The 10828-nt window shown below is 49.4% G+C and overlaps 1 protein-coding gene and 1 long non-coding RNA gene across 4 annotated transcripts; both read left to right on the top strand.

The window, feature by feature from the left end:
• Positions 1–406: 406 nt before the first annotated feature.
• LOC115604781 lies at positions 407–1797 on the top strand. Of its 2 annotated transcripts, none has more exons than XR_003990408.1 (2): positions 407–713; positions 1468–1797. It is a non-coding gene; the product is annotated as an uncharacterized LOC115604781 (long non-coding RNA). The 2 variants fall into 2 exon arrangements; XR_003990407.1 differs by lacking the exon at positions 407–713 and adding an exon at positions 994–1062.
• Positions 1798–1852: 55 nt separating this feature from the next.
• JOSD1 (Josephin domain containing 1) lies at positions 1853–10688 on the top strand. 2 transcript variants are annotated; one of them, XM_030478178.1, is made up of 4 exons: positions 1853–2285; positions 6409–6537; positions 6655–6861; positions 7891–10688. In XM_030478178.1, the coding sequence occupies exons 1-3, from the start codon at positions 2101–2103 to the stop codon at positions 6851–6853; spliced, it is 513 nt and encodes a 170-aa protein (XP_030334038.1). In that variant the 5' UTR covers positions 1853–2100; the 3' UTR covers positions 6854–6861; positions 7891–10688. The 2 variants fall into 2 exon arrangements, with proteins under 2 accessions (XP_030334038.1, XP_030334037.1); XM_030478177.1 differs by having other exon boundaries at positions 1869–2285; positions 6655–6849; positions 8233–10688.
• The last annotated feature ends 140 nt before the right edge of the window (positions 10689–10828 follow it).

Below are 10828 nucleotides of genomic sequence, written 5' to 3'. Positions count from 1 at the left end.
AGCGACGGAGGAGCTGGGTCATTAGCCTGTAGCCATGACGACGGTGGGCGGGGTAATGATTATTCATGAGGGAGGGCCACGCCCCTGCGAAGCGCGCGAAGCCAATGGGAGAGCCCCTGCCAGCTCGGCTTGTTTGCTATATATACACACACAACAGAGCCCGCTCGACGTGTCCGGGGCGCCCTAACCAATAGGAGAGCTGGCCAGCATGACAAAGAAAGCTAAGAGCCAATCAGATAAGGAGACCCGAGCGACTGGGTGGGACTAAGCCGCTGCCACAGATGGGCAAGACCCGCCCAGGTGGGTGGGCTTTCTATCAGGATAAACCAATGAGAAAGAGGAGGATTTAACAGACAGTTGTGCAAGCCAATGGGGCGGCGAGGGAGCGCGCCGGGGGTCCCCTCAACCCGCGGGCGCGCCGCTGAGGGGACGAGTGTCGCCGAGCAGCCGGGGCCTTGGCCGGTGGCGGGGTCCGGGAAGGTCCCCGTCGCCTCCGTGCTCCTCGTTCAGGCCGTAAGGGGGCAACCGGGGAGAAGGTCCCGCCAATGAGGGGTTTTGCGGGCGGGCCGGCGGAGTAAGCGGCGCCTCCTGTTCCTCCAGCGGGCCACCCGCCCGCTCCCCCACCGCCGCCGGCTCCGGCTCGGCGCAAAGGATTGATGTTTATTCACCAGGCGGTAAAACCGCTCCAGCCGCCCCGGCTTATTTATCGCCGCGTGAGTCTCCGCGCTATCATTAACCCCGCGACCGAGAAGAGAAGAGGAAGTGGAGCTCAGCAGGGAAATTAACCCGCCCGAGGCTAAAGCAGCCGCGGGGCCGCATTCCCCCGCCCGGGCAGCAAGCCCTGCCGCTCTGTGCGGCTCCCGGGCGAGCCGAGGAGCGGGCACCGGCGCTCTCTCCCGCGGGAAAGCCCAGCCCGCCCTGCTCCGCTTCCCTCGGGCCGCCCGTTAACGTCAGGGGGCGGGGGAAGGGGGTCACGGGGGTGTGTGTAAGAGCGGAACGAGCGGCGGCCCGCGCGCATGCGTTAACGGCGGCCGGTGTGGGGCGGCTCGGGCCGAGGAGCGGGTGAGGTGGCGGAGCCCGGGCCAGGGCGGCTGCCCTGGGGTGCCTGCCCTGAGGGAAGGGGCGGGAGCCTCGGGCCGGCAGTCTCGGGCCGGCAGTCTCGGGCCGGCAGCGAGCCCTGAGGAGCGGGAAGGCGGCTGAGGCTGGGGTGGGGGGAGGAAGGGAGCGTTAGGCGGGGGCTGCGGGGCTGGGCCTGTGCTGTGGGAAGCGGCTGCCGCCCGCGGGGGTGGTGTGGTGGTTGCCGTGGTGTGGCGGTGGTTGTTGTTGTGGTGCGAGGCGGGGAGGGCCGGGGTGGGAAGGTGCGAGGCAGGCCTCGGGGCTGGTCCCGCCTGCTGCCTGCCCTCCCCTTGCTCCCCACGGGCTTTGTGCTGCCTCTTCTCATTGCTAACGGAGACTTCCCTTTGTCAGAGTGCAGTGTGACTTGTGAGGAGTTCCCTTCCCTGAAGCCTGGACCTGGGTGGTGGTTTTTCTTTTGTGGCCTAGCAAGAAACGATTTCCTTTCCTGAGCTGTTGGCATCTTCTTGCCTGGATTTAGTCATAGAGGAATGCAGCTGATAAGTCCTTAACCACTCTGTGCTCCTATAGGCAGCACCAGAAGCTGGCTTCATCTTCTTCACTTTGGCACTTTGGGGGTGGTCCTCTCTCTGTTACCTGCTCTGGGTACCTTTTTAGTGGCACCGTAGACCAAAGGAGATGGAAGAAAAGGAGCGATGTGATAAATTCCATCTGGTACCTTGAGACTACGGGGATTAATATCTTTTGAATTTTTTTTCAGTGGGGGGTGGGGGGGAGGGAAGTATGACCTTTTATGGGGTATGGGAGGAGGGAGGAAAACTATGTTGCAGATCTTGATGTGGTTTTTAAAACCAGCCGTCAGAGGCAATTACTAAATAAACTGAAGCACAAGAGGAGGGTTTGGGAGCTGGAAGCAGTGCTAGCCTACAAAAGAAAGGTGCAGTGGGCTGCTCTTGTGACTGTGGAGGAAGAAACTTCAGCCTCCTTCGTTTCTCACCACCTACTCTCCACCCACCCTGCGAGAAAATGAGTTGCGTGCCATGGAAAGGTGACAAGACCAAATCGGAATCGCCAGAGCCACCTCAGCCACCACCACTGCATATTTACCATGAGAAGCAGCGTAAGGAGCTGTGTGCCCTCCATGCCCTCAACAACGTCTTCCAGGACAGCAACGCCTTCACTAGGGAAACCCTGCAGGAGATTTTTCAGAGGTAGGATACTCTCTGTACCGGTTTCAGCTTCCCCTTGTGCTCTGTTGCTCAGAGGAATTTTGAGATCTTATTTGGTGGGGAAAATAGAGCAAAGCTGGGATTCAAAGTATGTTACTGCCTTGAACCAAATGTAGGTTCTTTTTTAAACACCTCCCCCTCTTTTTTTTTTTTTTCCTTCTCTCTCTCCATGCAGAAATTCTCTCTCTTGTTACTTGTTTCTTTAACTATTCTGGCTGCCAATTTTGGGTCCAAGGGCTATATTGCAGATGCTGTCATGCAGTTGGACTGCTGTCTTCTCCCCCACCCACCTTAACGCATCTTCTACCCGTCTTCCATATTTGTGCCCCTGCCTCATGTAGATATGTTATCTTGACGTTAATAACAGATCTGGGATTCCCTTGGGAGAGTGAAGGCAGCGGGAATGACAAATATGTCATCGTAAAATCTTCTTGATTTGGTACTGCAGCACTTCTGAGTTTTTGGGGAAGTAGGAGCTTCGCCTAATGAGTGACTCCTTATTGAAGTGGTTAAGTGAAGTTCTTCGAATATTATGGTTGAGACCCTGCATAGTCTGTCAAACTGGATTTAATTTCAGTAGCTAGATCCCATTTTCTGTGGCATTGCTAAATGTTTCCCAGCAGCTTAATTAATAAAAGCATTTTTGAGTTTTACTGGGATAAATTAAGTTATTCATGTGGCCTCTACAATAGCTCGTATTTTGCTCAATGTTTATTTTATGCTGTTTCAATGCTTTGTGGAAATTCTCCTCTGTGTGCCTTTGAAAACTGTGGTGACTTCTCATTGACGAAGTAATTAAATAGGAAAAGGGGATCTCCTCTGATACTCGATCCACAGATGTTGTAAACGTCGCGTAAGTTACGCTCAAATACCCGTTACCAGCAGTTGACAGCACCTTGTGTTTGTGACAGGTAGGAAGTGGTGCTTTGTAGCAGCATTTGCGCAGGTACTGCTAGGGGAGGCAGCGGCAGTCCCCTGTGCTGCTGATGGGCAGGGAGCTGTGTGCCTCTCACTGCTCTCCTGAAAACCAGATGTATGGACTCGTCAAACGCATGCCTGTCTCTGGCAATAGAAATGTGGTGATAGGCAACAGCAAATATCGGCTTGAAGTGCTGTTTGTGATAGCCTTATAAATAAACTTCTTGTTGGTGAAGTGGAGCTGGTCCATGGCAGGCTCAAGGCACTCTTTGTCTCGTGTAAAGATGCAGTGGTTTTGTTCCAGAGTGGTAATTGTCAGAATCTCAATCACAGATGGATTGCTATCGGCCTGAAGCAAACAAAGGCCGTTCATGTGGCAGAAGGAGTGTGATGATCTGATTAGTTGGCTTTCTTTGGGTTTGGTGAGACAGAACTAGTGTGTGGCATGAGGCCTCTCAGAAAGAGCTGGGGTGTTTATCTTGTCAGACCTTTTGCTCTAGAAAGGAGAATTTGTCTCTGATTCCAACCTGATATTGTTCCGTCTTAGTACTTGGATCAAGATAAACAGATTGATTCAGCCCCGTGGTAGTATGGAAATATACATGGCAATTCCTCTCAGAAATGGATGAGCTATAAACTATGCATAAGAACTGCCACTACCTTTGCATCTCTGTTGGGTAACTCTGCTGGGTGTCTAACTCTGACTTGCCTTTAAGAAGAGTGGATTCAGTTGCCCTTTATACATCACTCTTCCATATGTCTTTCCTGTGTCTAGTCATATTCCGTGTGTTGAGAAAGGACTGATGAATATTTTTAATAAGCTACAAAAACGTTGCGAGGTGATTTTTTTAAACCTGGTGTTGGCAAGGTAACGAAATCACAAATAAGCTTCAGCTTTCTGTAGCTGTTGCCACATCCCTGGAAGAGTGATTGAACCACGTTGATTAATCATTAGTTTCCCTTATGCTGCATCCCATCGTGTAAGGCCAGGGTGGCCTGATGGTTATCACCTCGAGTGTACCCCAGAACTGTGTCCAAGCTCCCCTCTGATTTTTGTAGTCCTTCCTCTCTCCTTTCCTCGAAGACAAGAAACATCTTTTTGATGTTCTTCTGGCTTTTGTTGCAGGAAGTAAGACTGCATGTTCCAAATACTGTGTGGAGATACAAACAAAACCTTTTCACTTCACTGAAGTCTGTGTATTAAGACCTGATTAGAAAAGACAACTGCGGACAGGAATCTTGGAGCCTCTTGGGTTAAGACGACATGTTGATGACAGTTTCTGACTTGGAAAGCTCAGGAGGATTATTACCTGGCTTTCTGTCCAACTTTATCTGTTTTCCTCAGCTTATATTATCTTTGGGGAGGCAATTTGATTCCTTGTCTAATCAAAATCCTTTAGCTGGTGGTTGTGGACTCTATTTAGGTGTGTGTGAGTAGAAACATTAAGGCAGTTCTTGGTGAATGTTTGCTCACAAGTACCAGATTTTGAGAGTGTCACCTCTGCTGGTCTCTTCATCTCATTTCTGTGGCTCTGAAAGTTACGGGAAGGAACAAAGATAAATGTGTTCTTTCAGCTCTCAAATAAGCTTCTCTCTGGAAAGCGGGGCCATGAGAGGGTGCTTGTGCAACCCAGAGTGCTCTGTTGATTGGAAGGCTTCCCTAGCTCTCTGGCACTCAGGAGAATGAATAGGTTGAAGCAATGATCTTGAGGAATTTGTTGTAGCCAAGTGGTCTTGCTTTATGGAGATGCTGGAAGAGCTGTGACAAGCTACAGTCGCATCTCTTCTGTGACTGGTAAAATACAGTAGAGCTTTGGAGGCTGGAGACCATCATTCTCTGGAAATGTTGTAGCTTTTCCTATCACCATGTTGTTTCTCCCTTCTGTAGTTAACTCACTTCCAGGCTGTTTTGCTGTACTCTGCTCCACTGCAAGAAAACTCACAGCTGATGTAAAAACCTACCTGTCTGTAACCTCTCTAGTTTTGGTTGGTCTGAAACCCCCTACTCAACCCACTGCTTGCTGCTGCTTGTCAAATGCCTTATTTTGTCAGGGGAAGAATGCTGAAGGGTTTTCACTGGATGAAATACACCTGAAGAACTTGAACTGTGCTAAAGGGCGAGCAAAAACCGTGTAGGAACATCAGGAGTTTTGGGGGACGGAGTTGGCATGAGTAGCAGGTGAAATGTGGCTGTTAGGACAATATGAAACATCTGAACCCTGTGCTGGCAGAGCTAATGGAGTCCTTACCAACCAAAAGAGCAACTCACCACAACAGAGCTTTCGATTGGTGTTGCATGACCTTGCTGTTCTCTGCTCCCAGTTTTCCCCTGTGCTTTGCTCTTCCAGTTGTTGAAGCCCATCTTTCACCTTTGCGATAATTCACCCCCTTGTCGTTTCCCCAAACCAATACAAGTGACTGTTAGTTTGTTTGGGGTTCTTTTTGCCACATCTCCATGTTTTGTCTTGCATCCATTATATGGATTTGTGCAAAGGCTGTTGTATTTTTGCATGTAATGTGGTGGACTGTGATTCTGGATTCCTAGATGCTGTAGTAATGCAGATGATCTCTAGGAAAGCTTATGGATTAAAACTGAAGAGATTTATACGCAAACAGGGCTATCTGTTTAGTTACCTACAGCAACAGATCTATTTTTTATCATATAGCAACGGCAATGCTTTAGAAAGCTCCTAAGCCCAGATATCTCCACATCTTTGTGTCCAAGTGCTTCTTTCATTTACCAGTGGGGTGGTGGGGGAGAACAACCCTTTTCTGCAGCCAAGCCACCCTGCCTTTTTTCATCTCATTCAGTCTTCAGGACTGGTGTTGACTGTTGAACTCTTGAAACTGTGGTAGCCATCGTCCTAAATGGCAATCTGGCATTTACTCTGACCGTGAATTGAGGTAAAAATGATTGAAGCATCCTTCAGAAGTACCAGCTCAAGGGAGTGTGGGGGGAAGAGGTCTCTTTCACATCAAAGCTAGGACCTTTGGAAACTTTGTACATCAAAATTATTCTTAATGCGCTGTTTAGCCCTCTCAGCCCCTTTGTTGAATGATAAGGGTGAATGGAATAGTTTGGTTTTAAACACAACCCCCCTGAAAACGGGCTTCGAGTTACACAGCAAGGAGCCCCTTCTGACTGTGGAATGCAGGTTTGGCGAGCAGCCTCCTGTTGTGTTTGCAGGCTGTCTCCCAACACCATGGTGACGCCCCACAAGAAGAGCATGCTGGGGAACGGAAACTATGATGTGAACGTGATCATGGCAGCGCTTCAGACCAAAGGCTACGAGGCAGTTTGGTGGGACAAGCGCAGGTACCGAGATGTCATGTAACTCTGGAAGGTGGCCGCCGCTCGTAGAAATGAGAGAGAGATGAAGCTGAAGTACCAAAATACAATCTTAGCACTGCCTTGTTTTCTGCACTCTTTCAGGGATGTGAATGTCATTGCCCTGTCTAACGTGATGGGCTTCATCATGAACCTGCCCTCCAGCCTTTGCTGGGGCCCCTTGAAGCTCCCCCTTAAGCGACAGCACTGGATCTGTGTGCGTGAGGTGGGAGGCACCTACTACAATCTTGACTCCAAGCTCAAGGTGCCTGAGTGGATTGGAGGTGAAAGTGAGCTCAGGTAGGAGTTTTTGTATCCTGTTCCTCCTCAAATCCTTCCCTGTTGGAGGTGGGGAATCTGTCCTTAAGCAGTTGGCAACTGAAACACTTATAGTTGACCTTCCATAGCAAAGATTTGAGAGCAGTAAGGTTCTTGTGCCTCTGCTTAGATTGATACCCCATTTGGGCTAGGAAAGTGCTTTTGGCAGGGGTGATCTCTGTGGGCTGGGGAGAGCCTGACTTTGTCTCTCACATGGCTGGCTCCGTCACCAGTGATGAAGGTAGAGGCCAAGTCTGGTATTACTGGGTGACACTTGCGATGTGCTGTGCCTGGCTCTCTCCTCAAACATGAGAGTATCAGCATCCCTTTGCCTCCTTAGTAGCAATCTGTGCATATGTTCCCAACAAAAGGCTTTCCAGACTCAAAGTGCAGCCTTGTCCCTGATTGCAAAGGAAAACTGCTGCTAGGTGTCATTTCCCTACGTAAGCCTACACTGCACTTCTGGCTTGACTCCCCTCTCTAATCCTAACACAGGATGGTTGGTGTGAATGGTTTGACTGTAGTCTCACCTGCTCTTAGTTGCTGCTAACTTCCATTCCATCCTGTTCTAGAGCCTACTAGCAGCTTTGCTGTCTTGACTAGGCTTGTCCTGAGGTAGGGCTTGCACATGAGTCGTATTTGCAGAGCCCACCCTGCCATTAAAGTCTTGGTAAAGTGAAACTTGGCCTTTTGTGAACTTCTGGGGTAAAGTAACACAGTTGTGGAACCATAGGGCAGAGCTGCTGGTGGATTTTATCCTGGGTGCACTGTTCTTCAGCAATAAGTAAGGGCTTTCTCTCTAGGGTATGCTGGAAACCTGGGCTAAAAGATACCAGAGAAAACCTTGATTTGACTTTCATAGTTACTGGAGATAATCCAAGTTTGGTATTAGAAGATGGTTTTGGGCAGAAAAGGGCTGCAGACCCATGTCAAATGAGCAGGTGGTGTGCTGCTGCTATGATTTAGGACATCAAAGTGATTGTTGTTTTGTTGGGGCTTTTCTTTTCCTGACAAGTACTCCAGATTTGTTGGAATTCTTTTCAAGTACAATGGGACTCTTGATCTCGGAGACTGAAGAAACTGAACTTAATTCTTTCCTTGCCACCTTGGAAAATTGGGAAGTGACATCTATATAGACTCAACCTCTGCTGAAGTTAAGATCTGTCTGATTCTGTGATACTTTTCTGGGTAGAATCTAGTGGGGCAAGTTTAATATTTGTTTTATCTTTAATAAGAAAATAACTAAACTGTGTGGGTTACCTCCCATTTCTTGTCATACTTGCACACCTAGTTGCAGTGAGTTGTTATAGGCGGTAATGAAGTTCTGCATTCAGTAGCGCTTCTTTCTGTTTCTCTTGATGACAGGAAATTTTTGAAACACCAGCTGAGAGGCAAGAACTGTGAACTCCTGCTGGTGGTGCCAGAGGAGGTGGAAGCACATCAGAGCTGGAGAGCTGACGTGTGACCTGGACCGACTCTGTCCTCCCACTACAGCTCTTCCCCTTCACTGAACTCCTGACATCCTCAAAACCTGGATCATGGGTGCCCCGACTCCTCTCATCTGGAATTTCCTTTGTTAAGCTCTTCTCTTCCTTCCTTGGTGCAATAGGGCAATGGCGCTGGACGTTGTGGGGGGGGGGGGTGAGGGGAGAATTGAGGGCAGAGTGGAGGAAACTGGAAGTCAATCTCTTCAATCACAAAGGCGGGTGAGCTGCCATAGCAGGTGCTGCGCTCGCTTCTGAAAACTGGGCTTTGGGGCTCCGGGAGCCTCTGGCCACCCTCTCCCCACAGCGTTTGAGGCCACGTGTGGTGGGACTTGCTGGGGAGAAGCAGGGGCCAAGCACACCGGCGCCTCTTCACAAGCTTCTCCCTCCAAAATAAGTCGTCGTGAAGACCTTTGCAATTCCTACAGGTCTCTCAGGACACACTTAAACACTAGGAATGGTACGGTGCTCAGCACCACCCTCTGCTTCCAAGGGGTGGTTTGCGCCAGGAATTAGGAAACAATAATAAAAACAGTGTCATCTTTCAAGAAACTCTTTGAGGAGCTTGAGGATTCTTCCCCAGTGTCTCCAGGGATTGACGTTTGTGGTGAGAAGCTGTTCCGCAGCATGTGGCTGCTGGTGAAGGTGACATGGAAACAGCCAGTGCAGGCTCACTGAGGAGCATCACGTTTCTTGACTGCAGAGAGGCCGTGGTCTGCTCGGGATTTCTTTGTGCTACATTGAGTGGTTTGGGGTTCGTTTTTATTCTCTTTTAACATCTCTTTTGGTTTTCTGTGTGGTCACCCAGTAGTTTAGGGGCTGCTCAGAGAGAGGAAGAAAACTGGAAGGGTTTTGAGAGGAACTGATTCCCTATTATTTTCCTCTTTCCAGAAGACTAATGCGCAGTCACGTATGTTATGAGAATGTCCCAGAAAGAGGTAAAGTTACAAAGAAAGAGCTCAGCCGAGGAGGGAAGCCTTTACAGCAGTCAGGTTGTGCCCCTGTTACAGTCACTAGCCAGTAACGTAGGAGATGCAGAGGGTCCACCACAACCTGCGGGCATTCAAGACCCCCTGACCCAGTGTTGAACCAACCTCTCCTTCAGCGTTGGCCGACAAACATTCCGTTAACGGACACATAGCTTTTTCCTTCCCTCCCTTCCGTGGGGAAGAGTGACCAGGCATGGAGACAGCAAGAGGAATCTCCACGGGCTGTTTCTCAGTGTCCTGGCTGAGCTGTAGCTCAGTCATGCCTTCCACAGCAGGAGGAGGAAACTCCAACTTTGGAACAGACTCCATTGTGTTCAGTGCTTCCTGGTTCAGCTGCTGTTTGCTTCCCTCCTTGATGCGTGTGGGGTAACAGCAAATGCTGGGACATGGCACAGCTCCAAGGATGCCACTCCTGACTGCAGGGAGGTCTCCCTTCTGTTGTTGGAGCTTGCGGAAGGAGGGGTTGTAACTACCTTGTCTAAGTTCTTTTTCTCTCGAGAGCTCTGCAAATGCACGAGCAGGTGCTCAAAGCTGAGAGACCACCAAAGCCTGCACCTTCCTCATGGAGAACAGAGGCCACATGGTGAGGGGACGCCGCTGTTTGGGACATCTGGAAGCAGCGTTTTGCAGTCACAGCCTCCCACAGCCGAGGGCGAAAGGGCCCTCGTGCGTTTTAAAGACCCGACGTTTCTATAAGAAGTCCTGTTTCGTAACACATTCCAATGACCAATACCAGCTGGCAGAGGTTTTTAAACACTTTCCTACCAGCAGGATGTGCAGCCTGTGGCATTCTGCTTGTGACTTGAAGCCATTTCTTCAAGAAGGGGGAAAACATAAACTGAATAAATCTAGACAGCAATGTTTTCTATGCTGAATAAAGTCGCACTTTGGAGAAACCCCGTTTGCATGGAAGCTGCGAGCCAACGGCTCAGTGCAAAATATGCAAAGATGTTTTCAACTATTTTGGGGCTAATTTCCTCTCCTTGTTACGTCCCCTCCTTTCCCATGAAGGGGAATTGGTTTGATCCAGCTGCTCAGGTAAAGGGAAAGTGGGATCACATACCCCACGGGAGGGGAGGGAGCTGTGCAGGCCCGAGGGGGTGGGTGAGGCAGCCCAGTGCCCCCTTGGGATTGGGGAAGCCCCGCATTGTTTTCTTGCTTGTTTGGTTTCATTAGAGCCTCTTGTCTTGGGTTTGTTTACAGAGATGTATTTTGTTTAACCAAATATTAAAAATGGAAAAAAAAAAATTCCATATAAATGTCCTATCACTTCTGTATGTTCAATTGAGTTGTTCTGTAACAAAGGATGTAAAGGCAAAATAAATTTTTTTGTTCTTTGGTTATAAAACTGCAACCTTTGTACAAGTTAAGAGCCTTTCTGCGAGTACAATCATAGACTGATTTGGGTTGGAAAGGACCTTAAGATCACTGAGTTCCAACCCCCCTGCCATGAGCAGGGATGCCTCACACTAGACCACGTAAAGAACT

Source organism: Strigops habroptila, chromosome 3 (genome assembly GCF_004027225.2).
Source record: "Strigops habroptila isolate Jane chromosome 3, bStrHab1.2.pri, whole genome shotgun sequence".
NCBI classification, from domain to species: domain Eukaryota; kingdom Metazoa; phylum Chordata; class Aves; order Psittaciformes; family Psittacidae; genus Strigops; species Strigops habroptila.
The sequence above is the reverse complement of the archived record's forward strand: the minus strand, read 5'-3'. Positions and strand labels throughout refer to the sequence as shown.

Excerpts from the sequence above, each read along its gene's own strand:
- JOSD1 (XM_030478177.1), top strand. The coding sequence starts at position 2,101 with ATGAGTTGCGTGCCATGGAAAGGTGACAAGACCAAATCGGAATCGCCA. Across the intron at positions 2,286-6,408 it reads CTGCAGGAGATTTTTCAGAG|GCTGTCTCCCAACACCATGG; the intron begins GTAGGATACTCT and ends TTGTGTTTGCAG. Across the intron at positions 6,538-6,654 it reads GTTTGGTGGGACAAGCGCAG|GGATGTGAATGTCATTGCCC; the intron begins GTACCGAGATGT and ends GCACTCTTTCAG.